Here is a 24,274-nt window from a genome sequence, read left to right as displayed (position 1 = left end):
CACGGGCAGAGCCTGGGCATGGAACCTTCATTTCACGGCTCACTTTTACTCCACAAATACCCAGGGGTCTCCTGGCTTTATCTGCAACACTCAGGGAGGTAAGGGAAGGATGGGGACCGAGCCCAAGCCCTGCAGCAAACCAGGATGGGACAGAACTGAGCTGATGCTGCCCCAGGCCTCTCGGCCCACCTTCCACGGCTGGCGCGAGGCCCCAGCAGCGGCCTTCTGCAGCAGAGCGCAGGGCTCACCCGCGTTCCTGCTCTCCAGTCAAGGGGGTGCTTGGGGGCCTCCTGGGGTCCCACTGGGGCAGCCATGGGCAAGCACTGAGTGCTGGTCGCAGAGTTTGGCCCAGGGGGTAGCTGGCCACCACCATGCCTGGCTCTGATCCTGCGGTGCCACTCCTGCCTGTACCACGCCCAGCCCCGGGACCCCCCCCCCCCAACTCCCTGCTCGAGAACCTCCTTAGCAGGAGCCTTGGAGGGGCCTGTCCCGCACCAGCCACGCTGAGAGCAGGAGGAACAGCAGGACCAGGGCTGCAGCCAAGGACAGGGAGGGCACCAGGTCTGAGTCCTCGGGGCCAGGGATGCCATCGGCCGGGGCGCGGTGCGGGACGGCAGGAGCGTCGGACAGCTGGGTGTCAGAGACCTTCTCCCCGGGGGGCCCTGGCCGGCCCATCTGTGAGAAGGAGACGAGGGACAGGACTGCCTCTGGGAAGGGGCCGACCACCCATCCTCTGCCTGTCCTTCCCATCCCCCTCCCATCCCCCTCCCTCGGGAACCCCCCGACATAGCGGGAGTGAGAGGCCAAGAGGTGACCCTGGGCAGTGACTCTCTGAGCCTCAGTTGTTTCCTCTGTAAAATGGGGATGCTGAGACCACCGTGGGAGGATGAGGACCGAATGAGACAGCCCCTGGGCTACTGGCATTCCCTCCAACTCCTCACCTTCTCCCTGGATTTGATGGGAGGCTGGGCAGTCAAGTTCAGCCCCACTGACTTCCTCGGAGGCCTTTTGCCCTGGGCCAGGGAGGCCGGAATGCAGCTTGGCCAGTTTCCTGGGCAGTGGGAAGCCAGCAGACCTGTCTGGAGGGACCTTTGTCAAACTGCAGGAGGAACTGTATCAAAGGCACCAGCCTCTCTGCTGACATGGCAGCAAAGGAAGTGGGCACCAGGTCACACCCATCTTACGGATGGGGAAAGTGAGGCTCCATAAAGGAAGTGGCTCCTCGGAGCAGGCCTCTTGAGAAGCCTCAGGGTTGGGCGGAGGGGGTCATGGCAGCCCAAGGCCCTGTCCTCAGGCTCCTCTTCTGTACAGGGACAGTTTGGACTTGTTAAGTTCTGGTGCCCTCAGTCAGCCATAGAGGTCCAGGGGACGAAGTGGTCTCTGCCCGGCCCCTCCCCAACCCTGGCAGTTCTGCAGGACGTTTACCTTCCAGACGCGGGGGCTCCCAAGTCCTGGGAGAGGCCTGCCCCGGAGCTGCCACGTCCCCCAGGGACAGGCACCGGTGAGCAGCAGCCTGAATGGATTCACAAGGGGCCCTTCCTCTAAAGAACCACTTCTCAGGGGGCCTCCCCCAGGGAGGGGCTGGAGCTGGGGGCGGAGCCTCCGAGTGGGTGTGTCCAGGGTGGGAAAAGCCGCTTTCCCAGGCCCAGCAGAGCCAGCTGCCCCCACTCCCAGGCCAGTGCTTTCTGCTACCTCTAAGCTGAGACTCCCTGCATGGGGGCTGGGGGAGGCTAAGGAAGAGGGGCAGGTTCTAAATTCAAGTCGGAAAGGGGCTTCCTGGCCCCGGCTGTGTGCCCGTGCCTGTGCCAGGCACCGGAAGGGTGGAAGAGGGGGATAGTCTCACGTCACCCCCAGAGGCCAGGCTCCCCAGCAGGGCAGACCCAGGTGAGAGTAGGGCAGGAGAGAATATGGGAGGGTTAAGGGCCTGAGGACCACAGAAGGGTCCTGAAGGAAGTTATCTTTTAAGGGCAAAGATAACCATCACGTTGCTAATTTTAAAAGCAAGAACGTTTGAAACAACCTTAATGCTCACGACAGCAGATTCATAAGCGAGTCCAGGTTCGTCCACTCAAGAAGCTTAAAAAGTTAAGACAGGGTTAGTTATAAGGAGAGTCACACAGCTTAATTTTTTTAGCCCCCAAACTTAAAATAACCTGCCCAGGAGAATGAAATTTCCCCTTACCCCTTCCTGGTTTCTTTCGGCTCATCTAGTCATTTAATTGACACAAGACAGATTAACAGGAGGGAAAAAACAACTTAAATTTCATATATAAGGAGGTCTCACAGGACCCAAAGAAATGACCAAAGCAGGCAGCTTTTCTACTTTTTAGACCAAAAAAAAAAAAAAAAAAGTTTGTGAAGAACTGACAAGACAAAGAAACTTTAGGCTTGAGTACTAATCAGTACTTAACAGAGTGTTACACAGCCTTCTTGCCCTGAATTCTCCGTCTCTGGCGATGATGTCTCTCTGCCTCCTGGTGCGGGGAAGGTGTCCTCCACATGGGAAGTTTACTTCCTGCTTTCAGGGGGCCAGAGAGGAGGGTCGGCATGTCCTTTCTGCATCCACTGTTTCTCAAGTAACTTTAATTCAAAATGATCAATATGCCACTTTGGCATATTTAGGGGTGGCTTGCCCTGAGCCCCATGAAACCCAGACACCCATCAAAGGATGGAACTCGCGCACAGCCACAAAAAGAGAACAAACCCCTGGCAACACAGGACAGGCGAATCTCACAGACACGCTGAGTGGACGAAGCTGGAAAAACAAGCGTTTAGTGTAAGGTTCTCTTTCTGTGAAACTCGAGAAAAGCTACATCTAATCTACGACCACAGACGATGGGGCATAGCTTCTGGGGGTGGGGAGAGGGGGCACCGGCTGGAGGATGGGAATGTGCTGTGTCCTGACTGGCGGGCGGCTGGGTGGCACAGTCGTCAGCGCTCATAAACCTACACGCTTGAGATGGGTTCATTTTACTGTATGCAGATTGCACCTGAATAAAGCTGACTTTGAAAGAAAAAAAACATTGGAAAAAGAGCCAGAAACAAGAGCAGTGCTCCACCCAAGGGGTTCAAGAGCAAGATGAACCAGTCCACAGTGAAAGAAGTCAGAGTGGTGAGACCTCGGGAGGGCGGGTCTGACTGGGAAGGGCTACTTGGGACTCGCTAGGGTGACTAGAAGCTTATTTCTTAGTCTGAGCCTGATTCCAGGGGTGCGCACCGAGGTTTATTCATTGAGCTGTACCTTTAAGATCCTGGTATGGAATCCAGGTTAGGCTGCTCGCTGCTCAAAAGCCAATACTCAAGAGACAAGTGCTGGTAGGAAATGAAAGATTGCTTTATTCAGGAGGCCAGCAACCAAGGGAGAAGGTGGACTCGTGTCCAAAAGCCAACTTCCCCTTTGCCAGTTGGGGCAAGAGCTTTAAAAGGGGAATTTCAGGGGTGCACAGGGGGAGAGAGGGGGCTACCTGCAGAACAGCACAGTAAGATCTGACAATCGTCTTGAAATTGGCTTGACTGGCATCATCTTGATGGTTTTAAGTAGACTTAATCTTCAGGGTCAGGGTCAGTTTTTTCCCATTTCCCTGGAGGCCAGTTCTTGGAATTGTGTAAGATGGAGCAGCTTATGTCATGGCTACAGTCTGGTCACCATGTAGTAACTCTTCCACCTGGTGAGGGCTTCAGTATCTGTAAAACAGCTGAAAGGCTATGGCTCAGAATATTACCGATTGCCTTTGAGGAGGACCTGCGGGTCCTTGGCTTTGTGTAATGACTGAACTATTATTGTTTTGTCCTGTTTGCTTTTCTTTGCTTCTGCATTTTTTCCATTTCTCTGATTAAATTTATTCTTTGGCTTCAGTTTTTCTACAGACCAGAGACAGGAGGAGGACATAGGGGTGGGAGGGGATCTGTCCTGGGAAGGCCCCGTACGGCCCAGCTTCCTTTCGATGTGTCATATCTCAATTTTCAAAACATGGTCACGAGGACTATGCAACATTCTAGCAAGAGTCACTATTTACTAGGTGTGCCTGGGTCCAAAGCCGAGGCCCTCGTGGCAGGGAAATGCTTTAAATACAGTGTGAAGTGTCAGATACACAGTCAATGGGCAAATATGTAAAAACAGACACATGGGGGGGGAGACAGGAAGCAAAGGCACTAACATGCCAGCAGGGAGAGGCTGCTGCCAGTGGGTGTGCCTTTCCCATGTCTCTTTTCTCTGTTCTAATATGGTTATATTTCAATGATAATAAAAGGGAATTATAACAACTTTTTAAAACCTGTTCCTATTTTGATATTGAAAACTTGGAAATAACCCAAAGGACCTGCTATAAAAAAAAAAAAATAGACGTGGTACACCCCTGCAGCAGAATGGAGCCTGATCCAGCCCTTCTTTCTGAAAAACAATCCAAAGGGAGACCTGGAACTAGCAATTCAGTTATTTTTGGAGAATGGGTTTCCAGGGAATTTTCCATTTCTGCTTTCCTTATTTTTGAATTTTATCTTATTACCTGGATAAGCCCAAGTTACTTCTGCAATCAGAAACAGGGAAAATACGGTACAAGTCTCGCCCACTGGCATCGCCACCCCCTCCCCCTCCCACACATCCTCAGCTGTGGCTGTCCTGCATACTCTCAAGCCTGCTTTCACCGCGTCAAGGAACAACGATGTGGCAGGGAGAGGAGAGTCGAGCGCAAGGCGGAGCGCACAGCCTTGAGGGGGACAAGCGTCCGTTCGCTGTGTGATCTTAAGAGACTTGCTGCGCCTCTCTGGGCATCAGTTTCCCCCTGCCTGTAGCAGCTGAGCCCGGGGGTGGGATGTAGTCTACGCCCCAGTGCTGATACCCGGCTCCGACCCAAATGTGGACACAGGCGAATGGGAAAGGGCCCTGCACGATCTTCAAGCGTCTCCCTCCGTGAGGGGTGCCCTTCGGCTTGGCGAACTCCGGGGCCTCCAGGGGCGCACGAGGCGCGAGCCACATTCCGGGAAAACCCTGCCGCCCCGCCCCAGCTCCGCACCCCGGGAAAGCCCGGCTGCCCCACCCGGTCGCTTCGCCCGCATCCCCAGCATCCGCACCGCTCGCGGCCGCCCCATTGGCCGGCGCCCGCTCTGCAGGGCCGCCCCGCAGCCAATCGCGGCCGGGGCGCGGGCGGAGCTTCGGGCTCGGCCGGCTGCTCAGAGCCGCTGCGTCCCGACGCGCCTCTGGCCGGAGCTGCCGCTGCCAAGAGAGGTTTGCCATGCAGGAGCCGCTGCTGGGAACCGAGGGCCCGGACTATGACACCTTCCCGGAAAGGACGCCCCCGTCGCCGAGGGAGAGGACGGGAGTCGGGTGAGTCTCTGGCATCGAGGCTGCGGGTGGGGGCTAGGGATGGCGCTGGTGCCCTCCAGCGGGCCGCTGGCTACCATCCTGGGCCTCCGCTGACCTTCAGTAAGTCTCCACCATGGGTCCATATGGTCCCTTCCTGCCGCAGACAAGCTCGTCTTGTTTAAGGATCTGGTCCCCCTGAGTAGCAGGCCCAGGCCCCAAATGGCAGAGACAGGGGGACTGAGGCCCAGAGAGGTCAAGGGACTGGCCTAAGGTCATGCAACAAGCCTTAGATGGCAAAGCGAGGAGCAAAAACTAAGCCTCCTCTTCTGGGGAATAGCGCTCCTCCACCGGTGTCTCAGCCACCACGATGGGCTATGGGGTGACAGCCCTCATGCCCTGGGGGTTTCCCAAGGGAGCTGGTGGTGCTCAGGCCTGGGAGGTGCCAATCTGACTGGCCCTTGACCCAGACCTTCCAAGCGCTACCCTCTGAGCAGGCAACCACTGTGATCAGGACAGGCAGCAGTTAGGTGAGGCAGGATTCAAAGACCCTGATCGCTCTGCACCTGCTTCTCCCACACACACCAGGGCCCTGCAGAACAAGAAGCTGTTCCTGGCTACCTTCGCTGCTGTGCTGGGCAATTTCAGCTTCGGGTACGCCCTGGTCTACACGTCCCCCGTCATCCCCGCCCTGGAGCACTCCTTGGATCCAAACCTGAGTCTGACCAAAACCCAGGCATCCTGGTTTGGGGTAAGGGCAATGCTCTGAGCCTCTCTGAGCGGAGCAGAGCAGGGGAGCAGGGACCCACTGAGCTCTGTCCCCAGCTAGGAACCCCTCAAAAGCTCAGCTATGAGACCCCCTCCAGGTCCCTGGTCTGCCCCTCCCCCACCTACTCTAGACTGGAGGGGGAGGGGAGTGAGGCCAGATAATGGACCTGAAATAAAAAGAGGAAGTGAAAGCTAACGGAGAGAGCGGGAAGGAGCAGGTGGTGAAGTGTCCTAAAGGTCTCCACCAGGTGGGGTTGAGGGTTCCCCAGACCCCCCACACCCAGAGCTGGGCTGTCACAGCAGAGCAGACACCTCCCTGGATGAGAGTGGTGGGGGAATCAGGTACAAAGGAAAGGGGCACTGCTGGGATAAGGAGGGTTCCAGGACAGATTGTGGGCATGTGGGTAGGAGAGCATGGCCCCCAGAGACCCAAGATTCTACAACTGCAATCTTAGTAGCCTCAAATTTATAATTACAACATATTAGCTAACATAATAATAGCCAGTGTGTACCGAGCACTTAGTGCGGCCAGGCCTGCGGGAGGCACCTTACGCGAGAGCTGGCCGACTCCATGGCCAACCCTATGAAGTGGGTGCTACCGCTCTCCCCATAAGACAGCTGAGGAAACTGAGGCTCAGACAGGCTAAGCAGCATGCCCAAGTCACTGACTGGCTCCTACTCGCTACACTGGACAGGGAATCAGAGAGCCCCTAAATAACAGAATTCTCCTGTCTGCTACATTACAGTATCAGACGCATGGCCCCACCTTCTCCCCAGGGCTGGACTCCCATTGTGGCATCCCTGACACATGGTTGTCCCCGTGCTGCTTGCACACCGCTGGAGACAGGAGGCTCACTGCCATCTGGGGCCTGAGTCCTGTGGCCCGAGCTCCTGGGACAGCCTGGAAAAGCAGCTGTCTCTAGGCTCTGATGGGACATAGGAGGAGCCGGGTGCCCAGACATATCTACCCTGTGCCCTTTCTTCACAGTCCGTGTTCACCTTGGGCGCGGCAGCCGGGGGCCTCAGTGCCATGGTCCTCAACGACCTCCTGGGCCGGAAGCTCAGCATCATGTTCTCGGCTGTACCCTCAGCAGCCGGCTACGCTCTCATGGCGGGCGCCCATGGCCTCTGGATGTTGCTCCTGGGGAGGATGCTGACAGGCTTTGCTGGGGGGCTCACAGCTGCCTGCATCCCGGTAAGGCCAGGACTGCCCACCTAGCCCCCCCCCACCCCCGCTGCCTTGGGATTTGCCCTGACCTCCATTAGCTGAGGCCTCCTGGCCCCGGAGCGCCCCGGTCAGTGGGGATGTGTCTGCCAGGGAGCCTCAGCTCACCCATACCCGGGCAGCTGATTTAGGGGAAATCAGCGGCCCCCACTCTGGACCCCCCAGACTTCCTGCCCTGAGTCCTGACAGACACATTGCCCAATCAGAGAAAGTCCACATTGAGCAACACAATGGGAAGGAAAGGGAAGTTCCTGCCCTGCACCCTCCCCGGGACCCCTCCCCTCACCCACCCCTCCACACACCCTCTCAGGGGCCAGGCAAGTCCAGCAGGGGATGAAGACCCCCGGGAGAAGCAGAGGCCAGAGTGTGGGTGCCTTGGGCCTCCTAGTTCCCCACCCCACGTCCCCAGGTCCACGCTGAGCGCACCCGCCCACTTGACATTTGGGGCGGCTGAGGCCCGCAGGAGCTCATGCTGTGAGCCGCAGCCAGGACGAGAGCCCCACCAGAAGTCCCCGCTTCTCAGGTCTCCAGGGCCACTCTGCCTCCTTAGCCCGGCCCAGGCACCTGTGTTCTCAGCTGGGGCGGGGGTGTGTCTTGCAGGTGTATGTGTCTGAGATTGCTCCCCCAGGTGTTCGTGGGGCCCTGGGGGCCACACCCCAGCTCATGGCGGTGTTTGGATCACTGTCCCTCTACGCCCTTGGCAAGTACTAAGCACCTGCTGTTTGCAGGCTGGGTGGGGGCAGATGCCACTGAGCAGAAATGGGTGGGGGAAGGGAACGAACATGCTCCAAATGAACCTGGGGCTGGCAGGCAAGAGACTCGGCTACTATCATGTTGTGTGCCTCTGGGCAATTCCTTGCCCCTCTCTGGTCACAAGTCCCCATTATTAACTGGGCAGTCAGGACTTCTCTTGGTCTGGCAGTCTTTAAACTGTCTTTTAACAGCAGAATGTTTCCTGTCAAATCGTCTTAACTGGGAAGTCCATATTGACAAGTGATCAGAGTGCAGCTGGTTTGGTGGGGTAGGGGTTGGTGGGGTTTGGTGGGCCTTGCTGCTCAGGCTACCCCTCCGTCACTCTGCCATGGCCCTTGAGACCCTCCAAGGACCCAGGCCTTGTGCCAGGGGCCAGGTGATCCCTGGGGCCCTTCTTGAGTAAAATCACAGAGGCCTGGAGCAGTCAGGGTAGGCTTCCTGTAGGAAGTGGCCCTGGGACTTACCCTTGAGGGCAGATGAGGCCGCTCCAAGGCCCCCGCGGGAGGGGGCTCTGTGCCCAGCCCAGAGCCATCTCCTCACCCCTACCCTCACCCCCAGGCCTGTTGCTGCCGTGGCGCTGGCTGGCGGTGGCCGGGGAGGTCCCCGTGCTCATCATGGTCCTGCTGCTCAGCTTCATGCCCAACTCACCTCGCTTCCTGCTCTCGCGGGGCAGGGACTCGGAGGCGCTACAGGCGCTGGCCTGGCTTCGAGGAGCTGACGTCGACATCCGCTGGGAGTTTGGGCAGATCCAGGACAACGTTCGGAGACAGGTGTGAAGGCGCAGGTGCCCACAGCTCTGTGGGGCTTATGAGCCTCAGTTGCTTTTCATGGAAAATGAGGATAAACAACAGGTCCCCCTCCCGGAATGGGGGTGGGGGCGGTGGGATGCTGGGGCCTCTGGCCCAGGGCACAGGCGCCGTGCAGCGGATGCCTGGGGACCCAGCAGCACTGACAAGCAGGAGTCTGCCTTGGCTCACCCACTCATCCAAGAGCCTGGGTCCATACAGGGGTCCCTGGGCCTGTCCACAGAGCCAGGGTTGCCTCCATGCACGGGGTATTTCCTGGAGGAGGGAAGAAGGGCATCTCCTACCCAGCCCCATGCAGCCCCAGGTGGGGTGGCGGCAGCTGGAGGGGCAGCACAGCCCCCTCAGCAGCAGCCTGGTGTCTCCAGAGCAGCCGCATATCGTGGGCCGAGGCCCGGGACCCCCACATGTACCGGCCCATCGTCATCGCCTTGCTGATGCGTTTCCTGCAGCAGCTGACAGGCATCACGCCCATCCTCGTCTACCTGCAGTCCATCTTCGACAGCACTGCCGTCCTGCTGGTGAGAGCCCAGCCCCCACCACACCACGCTGCCCCCAGCGCCAGCTGCCCCCAGCGCCGGGGTCAGGCCTGCTGCCTGCTCTGGGCGGGCCAGGTGCCTGTGCGGGTGGGCACGTCAGAGTCTCTTAACTGTTTCTGCGCCACGCACCTGTTCTCAGAGTGATGTTTAAAATAAAAATGCAGAATTACAGGGGAAACCAGTTTTGTAGAACTGTAGACCCAGGGCACCACAGAGCCCAAGTTCAGAGCATCTGCCACTCACGGAGGGAAGTCACTTCCCCGCCAAACCTCAGCTTCCTCCTCTGTGAAATGGAGATAACAGTGAGCCCCGCGTCCCAGGCTCAGAGGGAGATGCGATTTGATTACTGACAGCGCAGTTCCACAGCCAGTGTCCTGCTGGATTCCGTGCCGGTCCTGGGCTAGGCAGTGGGAACAGCCCTCACGGCCTTGCCCAGGAGGCCCCACGGGCTTGGCTGGGTGACCGGAGAAAGCCCCTGGCACCAAGCAGCCGAGCCTAGGGCCCTGAACTGGGAAGAGGGGGATGGAGAAGCAGCAGGCTAGGGCCCCTCAGCCCCAGCGACTTCCTCCCTGCAGCCCCCCAAGGATGATGCAGCCATCGTGGGGGCGGTGAGGCTCCTGTCCGTACTGATCGCCGCCCTCACCATGGACCTGGCCGGCCGCAAGGTCCTGCTCTTCATCTCAGGTGAGCATGGGCCCCCACCCACACTTAACTCATTTGCTCCTCAGCCGCTGCTGTACGTTGTGCCGGCCCTCACGGTGGGAGCTCCGAGGGGCCTGGGTATCCCCCACGCGCAGGGCCCAATGCACCAGCTCCTCCAGAAAGGTCCAGGCTCATGTGAACAAACAGGCCGACAGCGACACACACACTGGGTGTGACAGGCGCCCGCCCACACGCAGCAGGCAGAAGCCACCAGTCACAGGCGGCCACGAAGGCGGCCTAACGGGGGTTGGGCCGCACGGGGCACAGGGCGCTGAGGGTCCTGGCCCCGCTGTGGGCCACCTGTCTGTCCACAGCAGCCAGCATGTTCGCTGCCAACCTGACGCTGGGGCTGTACGTCCACTTTGGTCCGAAACCTCTGACCCCCAACAGCACGGTGGGCCTAGACAGTGCGCCCCTGTGGGGCACAGAGCAGCCCCCAGCCGCGCCCGCCGGCCTCCTCACCCTGGTGCCCCTGCTGGCCACCATGCTCTTCATCATGGGTAAGTGTGGCAGGGGCTCCACGAGGGCCGGGGCCGGGGGCGTCCTATGTGTGAGGTGTGGGGACAGAGAGGCTTCCCCTCACACCCTGCAGAGCTGAGCCCACCCATCCCCCTCTCCCGCAGGCTATGCCATGGGCTGGGGGCCCATCACCTGGCTCCTCATGTCCGAGATCCTGCCCCTGCGGGCCCGCGGTGTGGCCTCGGGGCTGTGTGTGCTGGTCAGCTGGCTCACCGCCTTCGCCCTCACCAAGTCCTTCCTGCTGGTGGTGGTGAGTGCTGGGCCCCAGGCCCTCTCTGGCCGGTGCCAGGGGCTGCACTGAGGACGTCTCCGTCATGTCCCCTAAGCCTCAGCACACACTCTCCCAAACTGAGGCCACGGGCCGTCGAGGGACAGAGCAGCAAAGGCCCTTTCAGCACAGCAGACAGACAGGGAACTATCAGGAGCAGTCAGATGGCTGACCTCCCCAGCCAGCATCGGACCAGAGCCCCGAGGGCCACACCTGCCCGCCCCGCCTGTCACCCTCCCCCGGGCAGCCGGGCCTTCTGTCTGTGGGCAGACTGCACACACACGGCTCCCACCTGGCTTCACACAGCCTCCTCCTTCAAACCCCCCTCAGGCCCTGAAGTCAACCAGACTCTCCCAGTCCCAGTCCCCAACTCCCACGTGGGAGAATCTGATGGGACAGCCGGGGCATCAGGTGCGGTCAGTGGGGCAGGGCAGGGTGGGGGCACCCAGAGCAGGTAAGCCAGCTGGGAGGCAGAGTGCAGGTGGGTGGGAGGGCGATGAGAGCGCACTCCCAGCCAGGCTACAGTGGCAGGCCTCCTGTGCGCGGGCCGTGGAATGAACTACGGGCGCCGGGACGAGGGAGAGAGGCAAGTGCCCGGGCCAGGGTGGCTCCGGCTGAGAGGAAGGCTGCGTGCAGGCTCTGAGGGCCTGGCATGCCACGCTAAAGCCTCCGGTTTCCTGCTGGAGGCGGTGGGCAGCCCCGAGTCTGAGCAGGGAAAAGAGTGGGTGAAGTGCCCAGCTCCAGGCTGGCCAACTCTAGCAGGGGCCGTGAAGCTCGTGCTGGGCGGGAGGACCCTGGCTTCCCGCGTGACCCGGCACCCCCTCTTCATCCCCAGAATGCCTTCGGCCTCCAGGTGCCTTTCTTCTTCTTCGCCGCCATCTGCTTGGTGAACCTGGCATTCACCGGCTGCTGTGTGCCTGAGACCAAGGGCCGGTCACTGGAGCAGATTCGAGTCCTTCTTCCGCACCGGGAGGAGGTCCTTCCTGCGCTAGGGCAGGGTCCCTGCCCGAGAGGCCAAACCACTGGGCGGCCGGAGCTGTGTTCTGGCCGCAAACCTGCACCTCATGTCCAGGAGGCAGCAGCAACTCGCCTTCAGCCAGAGCACAGGAGGACCAGCCAGAAGCGGGGTGGCCCCCAGCACATGTTCTGGCTCTGGGCAGGCGGCACACCGTGCAGCCTCGGCTTGGCTCAGGCAGCCTGCGCTGTTGCACCCGCATCGGCCGAGACCCGCTGGCAGAGGAGGCAGCCACGTGGCCCGGGTCCAGGGACAAAGCCCAGTTGGGCAACCTGAGGCCTGGCTCCTTACTCATGCACAGAGGGCTGTGCTGAGGACAGAGACAGGGCTGGAGGTGGTGGTGTGGCCCCGCACGGATCATCGGCACCTCACCCTATTCTCATCACTTGGTGACCATCAGCATCTTGGCTCTGGGGAGGAAGACAGGGAACTGCACCTCTGCGGGCTTGTGGACACCACAGGGAACATTCTGGACTGCCAGATCCAGCACAGACGCTTCCTTCTGCACCCACCCAACTTCTAGGAAGAAGGGTACTCAAGTGCAAAAGCACGTTCACCCAATTTACAGAAATAAATCAGGCCACAGCCCAGAAGAGGAAGAAGTGGAGTTTACTCCAGGTGGGGGAGCACCCCCAGCAGCCAGGCTGGACCCACATTCTCCGCCCAGGTTCACCAGGGCCCATGGCACCAGGTAGGGCCCCTTCCATGGCCACCCCAACCTGTCCCAGCAAGGCAGAGACAAGGAAGGGGCGAGGCAGCCGTAGGGAGAGCCCTGGGGTTGGCCCTGCCCATGACGCTCTGCCTGTGAGCTCGGGCTGAGATGCTGTGGGCAGGCGGGCGCAGGGCCAGCAGCAGAGCAGGTACTTGATAAAATGGCAGTTCCTCCCAGGGCCAGTGGCCCCCACTCAGCCGGGGTGGGGCTGGGGCATCCATACCACATACTCACGGCGCAGGGAGGAGGAAACGGGCAGAGCGCAAGCGAGCACACAATAAGCAGGCTTTACTGAGCAGAAGGCAGGCTGAGCACTGAGAGGGAACAAGGACCCGCAGAAGACAGCCCAGAGCAGAGGCGGCAGTGGGCCCTGGCGGCCCCGCCCCTCCACCGCCTTGCGAGGTGGGCCCTCATGCTGGGAGACTGGACCACTGGCGCCGGGACTGCTTGGCTGCACACACTGCGAACCTCGTCAAGTACCTACCTGCTCTGGCCTGTGACCAAGGGGCTGAGGGCCCGCCCAACTGCCCACCCAACTCCCTCCCAGGGCAGAGGGGCAACCTTCCCCGACACACAGCCAGCCCTTCTCCCGCAGAAAGGAGACCCCGTCCGCAAGGCCCCGGGGGCAGGAGCAGGAGAGACCCCCAAGTCTTACTTCCTGGGTAAGAGTGAGCCAAGAGGGGCAGGAGGTAGACAGGTCTTACTCACTGCACACGCAGGAGAAGACACACACACACAAACACACACACACACCCCGCCCCCCTGCAGGTTTTGAGAGGCCTCCAGCCCATAGCCCTTTGAGCCCAGCAATGGCCTGAGGAAAGTGGCCCCAGAGGACCCCTGAAGGCACGTGTCCCACACGCTGGCCGCACTGAAACGCTGGCCGCACTGAAGCACCGACCGGCCACCCTGGGGCTCAGCCTGGTCAGGCTCCCTGGGGAGCTGCTGGGGGGACGCTGTGGGCCAGAAGCCCAGTGACGTGTCCCCAGGACAGGCAGGACCTCCCCTCCCCGCCTCCAACACTAACAAACCCCAGAGGGGAAGCAGAGGCTGGGGTGCAGGCCTGGGGCTGGCTCCACTGAGCGAGAGCGGCCCTGAGCTCTGGGCGCTCAGAGCAGGCCCAGCCCGGGGGCTTGGAGGAGCAGCAGGAGCTGAGCCCCAGGCGGGCATGTCCATACCCGCCCACTTCCACCTGTGCTCCCAGGCTGGCCAGCCCATCAGACGTGCCCAGGGCTGAAGCCCAGTCCAGCAGAGCGGTCAGTGGGCTGAGGCGGATGGAGGGGACGGTGCAAGGAGGGAGGCTGGGGAGACAGCAGCACGTGTCCCAGGCAGGGCTGCTTCTACAACTGCCCTGGTGGCCTGACAGGGTGGGGACAGCTGGTGGGTGGGGTTGGAGGGCAGCTCTAGCCTGACCCAGCTCTCAGAAGGCAGGAAGCTCCCCAAGGGCAGGGCAGGGATGAGGCGGGGCCCATACCAGAGAAGTGGCCAGGCAGTCCCCCCACCACCACCACCACCGCCACGGCTGGGAGAGCCTGCCCCCTGCCACTTCCTTAGCACCAGGGCGGGGGCGGGGGGGGGGGGAGCGTTCAAAGAACCTGGGGGCCAGCCAGGCCCATGGGGAGTGTCCTGGCTCTGTGCTGGTCTGAGGCTTCCGGAAACAGGGAGAGGGCAGGCTCAGCCAGCTGTCCTGTCGTTGCCAAGGCTGCTCTTGGGCACTCGGGGAGCAACCCCCACCACAGAGAACAGAATGGCAGGGACCCTGGGATGTGGCAGGAGGCCGAGGGGGCAGGACACTGCCCCCTCCATGACAGGAGGACAGAGGTGGCCCAAGCAGCTCAGCTTACAGGACACTCTCCTACCGGAGATCTGAGAGGAGATCTCATCAGATCTCCTGGCCGATGCCCAGGCCTGGGGCTGACGTGCCTCCCACCACGAGACGGGCCAGTGTCCCCAGCAGCAGTTCCCCTCAGGGAGTCGGCAGGTCTCCAGTGGTCCCACCAGCAGTGTAAGCCTGCTTCCAGCCAAGCCAGGCCGGCTGGTAAGAGTGGGGTCAGGTAGGCTGTCTGTGCAGAGCTGTGCAGGCTGCACTCTGCCTCACGTCCTGCGGCCTGCCACCACTGCCCATCCCCTTGCTGCTGGCCACGGCCCCCAGAGCCCTCACCCCAGGCCCTCAGCACCCGGCTCGGGGCCAGAAGATGCCAATCCGGGGAGGGGCAGGCAGAGGACTCCAGGCACGGGGACAGGTGAGAGGGACCAGCTCCTCTTCCAGGCTGTCCTCAGGCACCAGCTCCTCTTCCAGGCTGTCCTCAGGATCAGTGCCGCTCAGGGATGTGCTCACACAGACCAGAGGGGCGAGCAGGGATCTCCGGAGGGTCCCCCTCAAACCACATCACAGCTCCCCCTCCAGTGTGTCCGTGAGCTTCTCCTCATCCGCCTGCTGCTTCTGCTGCTGGATCCTGGCGTAGGAGATCGCATCGCCCCTGGGGAGAGGGCGAGTCAGCATCATATGGGGGACAGACGCCAAGCAAATGGCCCTCCCAGCCTCCACTCGACCTGTGATCTGTGACCCAGATGTGACCTGCAGACAGAGCCTAACAGGCCTTCTGGTTTCCCCAGACAGAGCCCTTGTTGCAAGGATGGCAAAGACATGTCTTGTCGCCTCTAAGAGTGGCCTGGGCTGCTGGCCTGGGATGTTGACCTGGGAAGGATTCAGATCCTCAGTCTGGGCTCTGCGAGAGGGGCAGCAACTAGCCACAGAGCCAGGTGTGGGTGCGGCTGGGAGGAGGCTCTCGGGAGCCACGCGTCCCTGCTACCGGCCATGAGGAGACATGACTGGGCCCCCAGAGTCCGAGGAATCCCCTACTCTCGCTCCCTAGAGCCTGGGCACCCTGGAGACACTGATGAGTCACCGACAGCCTCTGTGCCTTGGTTCCCACAGTGGGGGAACAGGGGCCACTCCCAGACCTCCCGCCCGGAGAGCCTGCGGGAGGCGGAAGCCCAGCTCCCCGGCAGACGCACTTTGTGCCCAGCGCAGAGAGCCCGTACAGCGCTCCGGTCGCGAAGGCGATGGCGTTGCCCAGCAGGGTGGTCAGCGTCAGGCTGATGACGATGGGGACCACGGCCATCCTAGGGGAGAAGCAGAGGTCAAGGGCATGCCCACCTGTGGCCACCAGAGCATCCAGCCTCCCAGGTTCACCCGGCCGTCCCAGACAGCCGGGTGCAGGAAGGGCCCCCAGAAGTCAGCTGGGACCCAGGCTCACAGCCGGGCTTCAAGAAGTCCTCAAACACACACAAACTTGTGCTTTTTTCTGGGAGGAGAACCCAAAGCTTCTGTCAGATTTTTGAAAGGGTCTGTGATCAAAAAAGGGTTAAACAGCACTGAGATGGTGCAGCCCTTCAATGTTCATAAAAACAGGCAGACCAGAAAGTCTAGTGTCAGTGTGGCCCCTTACTGGCTTTGTGGCTGTGGGCAAGTTACTTAACTTCTCTGAGGCTCAGTCTCGGCCGTAAGGTGGGGATCAAACCTCAGGTTTGGAGGCTGAACGAGGTAAGGCTTAACACAATGCCTGGAACGGCAGAAGCACCAAACGCTGGCTCTTATCAGCACCGTAAAACCAGCCATATCTCAACAAGAAAGATCCCAAAGGTTAAACTGCACAAGACACGGGGCTTCCTTATTGCAAGGTCCACGCCAAGAGCAAGCTGGCCGGGGAGGCAGCCCCCCCCCCCCCCCCCGCGACGCCCGGCGGGCCCAGCCACTGTTTGGCGCCACCTGGAGGCAGGTGTCCGCTCTGACTCAGGGACCTGTGGGGCTGACTCCTGGTCTCGGCTGGGTGTCCACACCAGGGGCCGCGGCTCCCGGTAACACACAAAGACAAGACTGCAGCCTCTCCTCAGACTCCACCGACTGCATCCTCCCTGGATTTCCATTCTGGCGGGAAGTGTGATCGTCAGGTTTTACTGTAGTTATAAATTTTCTAAGTAATAAAAGAATAATAGAAATTGCAAAGAAAAAAAAAGACCACAGAAAAAAAATCTTCTGTCAGAAGAAAATTACAGGCAAACAACAGGCTGGAAAAACATTTGCCAGAAATATAACAAAGGATTAAGGAATCTCTAATGTAGAAAACACGTAACTAAGTAAAACATGATGACATCAATAGGTGAAAACTAAGCTAGACTACTACCAAAAAAGAAAATGTAATTAGCAAAAAAAAAAAAAAAAAAAAAAAAAAAAGGAAAGACTTCAGGTCTTAGAGAACAGGTACAAATGTGACAATGGTCATGGCCCCGGTCCTGAGGAGAAGGGGGAGAAACTCAGGTAGCCTCTCTGGAAAGCAATTTAGCCACGTGCTGGAATCTTTTAAGCGTTGTAATCTCTGACCTAATAATGGCACACCTGGAAAAGCAGCCCGAGGAGATCACGTCGACACCGACATTTTTAGCTGACAGACGTTCGTCACAGCCTGCTTTACACTACAGGTTACAAATGAGAAAAGCTGCTGCATCCGGGTCAGCACGTGTTACCATCATTACAAATCACCTGCTGAAGTCTTTGAAACCGTCTCTAACGTGCTATTAAGTGAGAAAAACCGATACAAACTTACTTATAATGGTTATAACTGTGTAAGAAACAGGTTTTTTAAAATGCCTGAAGCTAGACTGAAAGAACACATATCCAAGTGTTAACAGGGGGTGGGGCTCTGGGTGACAACTGTCTATTTTCCACATTATTTTTAATGAACATATATTACTGTGAGTATTTGAAAACACATTTAAAACAATACAGCTCACGGCAAAGGACGTGTGGACGCGCGGGACCCCGTGTCCCTGTGACGGACCACAGGAGGGAGCGGATGGCCCCAGGGCTGCACACACACCTTGTGCTCAGCCTGTCAAAACAACTGCGCCTCCAGGAAGGGAAGAAGCTTGGGAAGTAAAGCCTCCTTATTTATTTCTAAAGGTGATCTAGACAATGATAACTATTGCTGCTGCTGCCAGAACCCACCGAGGGGCTCCGAGACACCGGGCACGGTTCTAGAAGCTTCCATGTATCGAACACACCCTGAATTAGTTCGATCTTGTGACTCAGATGGGAAGAACTACACACTGAACTTAGCGTTAGAAGTAGGAGTAAGAGGAAAGCGTATCTGGAAGGCACTGCTTTCTGCCCTGCAGCTGGCTCTCCTCCTTGGGTCAGGACCTCCGGACCCTCCACACTCTCAAAAGGCTGCACAGAAACACACGGATCTGTCGGAATCTGCTCAAGGACTCCGAACTGATGGGCCAGAATCCCAGGCTTTCCCGCTGTCTCTGCTACACGGAACGTGGGAGGCGCATGTATCTCACACCTGGCCCTCAGGGGGCGGAGCAGTAGGCCGGGGCAGAAGCCGGGACGCAGAGGCACACGTGCAGTTGGCCTCCCACATGAAGGCACGGAGGCCGACCCGTCTAAACCACTACCGAGAGCAAACGTGTGCCCTGTGCCCTCAGCCCGGCCTGCACCGTCACCTGCGGAAGCAGGGTTTGGGGACTGTGTTGGGGGCCCTCCGGGGTTAGAGCCCCTGCCGCCCCGCCCTCCCGCCGGCAGCCCCTCGCCCTCACCCGCAGTAGAAAGCAGCCTTCTGCCAGGAGCGCAGCCGGTCCGCCTTCCCCGCCACCGCGTTCGCGAACTCAATGAACTGGCAGCAGAAGGGCGCCTCGCAGAGCAGCAGGATGAAGGCGTTCATGCTGGAGGGCCAGGGGGAGAGGGGGCGGCTGACCAGCGGGGGCCAGGCGGTTCCCGGCGCCAGGGTCCCAGGATGCCACCCCACCCCCACCCCGGATGCCCACCTCTCCCCCTCAGAGCCTCTGCTCAACAAACCAGCTCAACGTGTCCCCCCTCGGGCCGCTCCCCACACACCAGCGCTCCTTGAGGGAAGCCTCCGGGCCTCCCCTCCGCCCCCGCATCCTGGCCTCGCTGTGAGCCTGCGGCGAGTTCCCCAACATGGGGCGCTCCGAGGCACAAGGACGGCACTGCTGCCATCACCACCACCATCGCCGTCGGCGCGGGGAAAGTGTCACCCCGAGGATGGGCCGCAGCAGGGCACCCCATTCACAAACAGCGGCTTACGGCTGACCCATTCCCGCCCTCAGGAAGCCCTTGCTGGAGGAGGAGACTCAGCGAGCCCCTCTGCGCAGTCCATGCGTTCGTGTGTTCCCTTCCAATGGGGTTGAGCCACCCTGGCAGGAGGTGGCAGGGAACTCACCTCGGGCACCCCAACCCCTGAATCCTGCGCCATCTCTGATCTGCCCTGTCTGTGGCCGGCAGTGCTTGCCCACCTCTGAGCTGGGTCTCCTGATCCCATCACCTGACTGCAACTCCGTCAGACGCTGTCCCTCCAGCCCAGTCCTCTGCCACCATGATGGCCCCAGGAGAGGCCAGGCCCATGATAGTGACCTTGGTGTTGGCAAAGCCTGACTCAGCTGACTCCCAGGAAATGGCTGTGGCCCCAGGCCTACAGCCAACAAAGTCCAGAGTGGGCGTTAGGACTAACCCTAGCGAGGGTTAAGACAACCGTCCGTCCCAAGGCTACTCACATCATCCACACGCCCGCTGCGATGTTCAGAGGGTGGATGGTGATGCAGTTGAAGAGGCCGGAGACAGCGCAAGCTTGAAAGCAAGAGACATGGGCAGAATCAGCAGGGAGGGAGGGACGGAGCCCGTTCGGAAGGCCAGCTGGGGACACAGCCTGCGAAATCAGAAGTCCTCCCCACCCCGGCACCTGGCTCTTCTCACGGCGCCTAGCAGACTCCCCTCTGTCCTCGGAGGCCAGCGAGGCTGTCAGGGGAGCGTCACCAGGGAGGACGCGGACTCAGACAGTGGAGCAGCTGGCCCAGACCCCACACCAAGGGTGCGGCTGGAGCTCCAAGCTGGCTCACTCTCGGGGCTCCGCGAGGCCGAGAGGGTACCCCCCCACCTCTGCGCACCAGGCTTGGAGGGCCTGCCATCCGACACCAGCTGTCCTAATACCCACCTCACAAGGTGCTTGGGACGAACATCTCCCAGGGGCTCAGGCCAGGGCAGGGGCACCATTCACAAGGGTGGCCCCTCAAGAAATCCTCTGACTCGGACAACGTGACTTGGGTTTTGGTCGGGACAGGGCTGTCTCTCTCAGCACAGAAATCGGGACCAGGTGGGCCTGGGTCACAATTCCAGCTCTGACTAACACACCGGCCCAGTGACTGTGGCTATGTCCTTTTCACCTTTCCAGGCCTGTTTTCTCTCCTGCACACCAGAGAGTCCCACGGTCCAGCCCACGCACCCCAAGGACCAAGGACCCAAGACAGAGAGGGGATCCTGAAAGCGGCCACCCTGATGCCCCAAATGCAGAGCCTTGCTCACTGCTCTAACTGCATCCCACGGTGTGGAATGCATGCTCACCCCCTTCCTCTACCCACAGCCCAGGCCTGGCTTCACCAAGAACTCCATGTGCCTGACAGGCAGTTCCAGGAAGCTGGCTGCCAGGCAGGAAGCAAGTCCAGGCAGTAGCTGGAGCAGGGCAGGAAGCTGGGCCCACAGAGGCAGCAATTAGCCACCAGTTCATTAAATTTGCAGCAGCTCGCTCTGCACCTGATCCCTGACAAGGGCCTGGAGCTCTCCTGCTGTTTTCCCGTGTAACCCTATGCGGACAGCAGGTGATGGCAGGGGAATCCAGACGAAGTAAACGCAAGCTGCAATGGGACTGCCCTTGGGTGCCCCCGAGGTCTCCTACAGCGAAAGATGTCCCCCCCACCTATACATACGGTGGTCAGCTGTGCCTGCTCTCACCTGCCAGCGGCCTATACTTCCTGCGAGGGCAGCACTTCGCCTCCAACTCTACCCCTACTGTCCTACCAACAGCCAACCGTAGGGGAGCACCAGGTTTCAACGCACAGGCTCCAGCCAGGAGTCCTTTAACAATCAAGGGCTGGAAGATGTCCCCTCGAGGTCTCCACTGCTCTTGCCAAGTGAGGGAGGTGTCCTGCTAGCCTGCCCCTCTCAGGCTTCTGCCTCCAGATGATCAGGACCCTGAGTAAATGCCTCTCCGAGGCCCCCGTCACACAGGGAGGTTATGCTTCCCCAGAGTGGCTGTCAGAGGCACCAACCCTTTCTGGACTCCTGCCTCACCTCCGAAACGCTTGCATGCTTTGCATTCTAGCTTGATTTATACACAATTTGGGATTCATATGACAATCACCCCCCCCCCACGTCTACAGATGAAACTGACATTTCAGGGTGATGCCACAGGTCTTGCCCAAAGCATCATCTGTAGCCCCAGTACCGTGAACTCCTGGCGTGGTGGCCCAGGCCTCCCACGTGGAGAAGCACAGAACTGGATGGGAGGCCAGGATTAACCCGGGAGTCAGCAGAGCCGTTGTCTACATGATGGAGCGAGGCCACAGTGAGGACCTTTCCTTTTTCTCCCCATTGCCCCCATCACTGTCACTCCCACAGCACCCTAACTCTGATCTGCTGGGGAAACGGCTGCCCAAACTTGAGAGGATCATCTCTAAGACCTGACCAGTCTCTCCTACAAAATCAAAAACATGCTTCCTCTGAACAGCAGTGACAGGGGCTCGGGGAACTTTCTTTGATTTGGGGAGGCCCTGTCCTATTATCCTATTATTATAAGGGCGTGCCCTGTCAGAGCAGCACGCTCCTAACCCTGACTCCTGAACTTCCTTCCAGCCTCCACCCACCTGGGAGGACTGTGGGCCTGGAGGGGACCCTAAAGAGGTGTTCCTTCTAGCATATCTACTCAGGGTCTGCCTGGCCCCGGCCCCGGCCCTCTGTGCCAGGCAGGCACTGTTCAAATCCTGAGGACTCCCGGACAGACACTCCCTTTCTAAGACCTCTGGCTGTGCCCTCTCCCACTCCAGTAATTCACAGTGCTGACGGCAGCAGCACCATAACAGACCAAGCAGACATGTTTGCCTTTGGAAGACCTGCCAAATGATCTTTATTTTACTTCTGTAGCAGAACTGACTTCCTATTTGTGTTCTTTTTGCAGTCTGTGCTGAAGAGTCTGGCTTCCCAGCAATCTTGAGGTCGTGATGTGTGTCCAGGATGGGGGGCAGAAGGGAGAGGAGAGGCGGCTGAGACAGAGTTGACAGCAGGAGGGGGAACTGACAACAGAGGAAACGCACCTTCCTCCAAGTATGACAGTGGGGAGGCTCCCTCCCTCGGCGATCAGCTGTCCCCTGGCACCACCCGTCCCTCAGGAAATCTGGCCAGATCTGCACCCACCCCACTTACAAACAACCTTCGCCCAAAGGTTAAGGCGGCTGCCGCCCCTCCCCACACTCGTGTCAACAGGCGAGGCCGCCGCCGGGCCAGGCTCAGCCCGGGCTTTACAAGTAGCTCTGGGCACTCTCGGAAGGCCCTCGGAGGAGCCGTGGAGGGCAGTGACTTGGCCACGTCGAGTCCACCGCTCCCCGCCGGAGTTCACGTTCCCTCCTGGTAGGCCCCTAGAGCTGCCCGCCAGCCGGGACCCAGGAGCCCGGGCCGCCGCCCCGTAACCATAGCAACCGCAGAAGCGCCCGCTTCCCCCCGCCCCGCCCCGCCCCGCCCCGCCGCTCCCCGCGTGCCCCGCAGACCCCGGCCCCAAGCGTGTCCCTTCCCCGGGGGCGCCTGCCAGGGAGGCCCGGGTGCGCATGCGCAGCGTGAGGCGGGGCCAGCCCCTTGCCCGGCCGGGTACTCACAGACGGCCCCTAAGACCCCCGACAGGCGACACAGCCAGCGGTACCACCAGGTCATGCCCTCCTCCTGCGCGGGCGGCGCCGAGCTGACTGACGCCGCTGCCGCTCCGCCGGAGACGCTCATGGTGCGGTGCGGCCGTCGGCGTTACCCGCCGCCCTCACAAAGGGTTCCGGAGCCGGCCGCGTCGTCCCGGCGCGCTGGCTTGTGGGAGAGGCGGCCGCTTATTAGCATAGGGGGCGGGGCTCTCAGGGTCGAGCGCGGTGCGCCGGAGGGGGTTCGTGTTCATTAGCATAGGGAGCGGGGCCCGCAGGGACCTCGACCAGGTGTGCCCGAGAAGCCTCCCGCTTTTTAGCATAGGGGGCGGGTCCCGGCCCCGCTAGACCCCGGAGGCAGTCAAATCTTCCCGCCCCGACGGGCAGAGGGGCGGGACTTTGCAGAGAACAGGTGCACCTGCATCAGGGCTCAATCTTGACTCCACACTCCCTCGCCTACCCTCCCTGGGTAGGAAGACGACCGCCTGGGGTGACCAGGGGTTTGCTGAGATCAGAAATGGGTCTGGAGCCCGACCGCGGCCAGGGAACCCCCGCCGTGCGAAGGGTGGGTGGATTTCAAGCCGCATTTGGACAAGTTATGTGAAGAAAACGCCACTCAGACCGCGCGTTCCGTTTATTGGTACTCGAGGGGCTGGACTGCCTTTCCGAAGAGTCCCCCCTTCCACGTTTCGCGTTGGAGGAGGCCCTAAAGGAGATACTTAAGGTTGGAGGGAATTGGGATTGGAGAGTACTCAGACACCAGTCAGTCCTCCAGCGCTAGCCAGGCATTTTAACAGGCGCTCATACATGACAGGTTCCTTCCTTCCCCTTCCAGGACTGGGAGAAGTCACCCACCGTGCCCAATGGTCAACTGAAGGATGTGCTTGGAGAGGAAGCTAAGGCAGGGCACTGCCGCGGTAAGGAGCTCTAGTCTGGAGGGTCCAGTAATGGCCCCGAAGGCTAGTGTGGGCCTCAAGGAAGCCCTGGCTAAACTCCATCTCTGCCTGGCTGCCCTCTGACTCCCAGTAGAGTGTCTGCTGCCCACGAAATGTCGTTGTCCTCAGGCTGTGGATGTCCCGGATCTGGAAGAAAAGGAGCAGCCCCGAAGGACCAATCACAAATGACAAAGAGCTAGCACTCATGAGCCCTTAACATACTCAGGGTCACATTTCATCCTCACACAACAGCATGATCAGGAAGGCACTCTTACTCTACCTAGGAAACAGGCTCAGAGAAGTTGTGCCTCTCCCCCAAGTACACACAGCCAGGGTGCCAGAGCTGGGATCTGATTAGAGAGGCCAGGCAGCCTCCTCCAGGGAGCCGATACCTTGCAGAGGATAGTTCTACTAAAAACTGTGTCAGGGGAGGGGCTCGCCCACTCTTCTGAAAAATTGTATCAGGGTCAAAAATTATGCTTCAGTCCTGAGTTAAATGGCGGTCTGCATCCAAAAAGGTCTTTTCTATTTCAGTCTTGCAGGGAGCTCAGCAAACATTTGTTGGTAAATAAGTGGAGGAAACTTTTCTCCCATTCTCTCACTGATGAATCTGAGGGTTCTGGTCTGGAGTAAACTAGTGGGTCCTCTAGCCCAGAATCCCCCAGGCATGGCTTTCCAGAATCATAGTTAAAGTCAGCCCATTCCTGTCCCCCTCCCGATAGCCTCACCAAGATGTAGCTGGCATCGGTTCCCTGGTTTCCAGTTCCAGTGCCCATGTCTGTGGCCAGGGCATGGATGACAATCCGGGCCCGTGGGGCCACGTTGATGAAGATGCGACAGCCCCCCACATTCCTTCCACCTGGACTCAACGATGGGCTCACGATTTCACCCCGGGGTCCAAAAAGCTGCATGTCACATTCTGCAGGGGAGAGCATGTGGACGGATCAGCTGGGGACCACCTCAGGGCCACGGGAGCCCCTCAG

At 59.8% G+C, this 24,274-nt stretch overlaps 3 protein-coding genes across 3 annotated transcripts in view; 1 reads left to right on the top strand and 2 right to left on the bottom strand.

Annotated features, from left to right (window-relative positions):
• The first annotated feature begins 5,164 nt into the window (after positions 1–5,164).
• Positions 5,165–12,003, top strand: SLC2A6 (solute carrier family 2 member 6). Its single transcript, XM_032478830.1, is given in 11 exon segments — positions 5,165–5,323; positions 5,888–6,050; positions 7,056–7,262; positions 7,893–7,992; positions 8,604–8,815; positions 9,217–9,369; positions 9,963–10,071; positions 10,404–10,589; positions 10,713–10,858; positions 11,712–11,825; positions 11,827–12,003. Coding segments are annotated over 11 exon segments (1,524 nt in total). The 5' UTR covers positions 5,165–5,231; the 3' UTR covers positions 11,869–12,003.
• A 479-nt stretch (positions 12,004–12,482) lies between these two features.
• Positions 12,483–22,860, bottom strand: CACFD1 (calcium channel flower domain containing 1). Its single transcript, XM_032478844.1, has 5 exons — positions 22,327–22,860; positions 19,183–19,255; positions 18,208–18,333; positions 15,622–15,729; positions 12,483–15,083 (listed from the first exon to the last, which is right to left on the bottom strand). Exons 1-5 carry the CDS (start codon positions 22,445–22,447, stop codon positions 14,993–14,995), a joined length of 519 nt encoding a protein of 172 aa, XP_032334735.1. The 5' UTR covers positions 22,448–22,860; the 3' UTR covers positions 12,483–14,992.
• Positions 22,861–22,972: 112 nt separating this feature from the next.
• The window catches only part of ADAMTS13 (ADAM metallopeptidase with thrombospondin type 1 motif 13), a 31,139-nt gene continuing 29,837 nt past the window's right edge, over positions 22,973–24,274 (bottom strand). Inside the window, 2 exon segments of the mRNA XM_032478845.1 lie at positions 22,973–23,438; positions 24,020–24,210. Of these exon segments, the coding sequence (XP_032334736.1) occupies positions 23,253–23,438; positions 24,020–24,210 (377 nt within the window). The 3' untranslated portion in view covers positions 22,973–23,252.

Source organism: Camelus ferus, chromosome 4 (genome assembly GCF_009834535.1).
Source record: "Camelus ferus isolate YT-003-E chromosome 4, BCGSAC_Cfer_1.0, whole genome shotgun sequence".
NCBI lineage: Eukaryota > Metazoa > Chordata > Mammalia > Artiodactyla > Camelidae > Camelus > Camelus ferus.
Note: the sequence above shows the minus strand (reverse complement) of the source record. Positions and strands in the feature narration are given on the sequence as shown.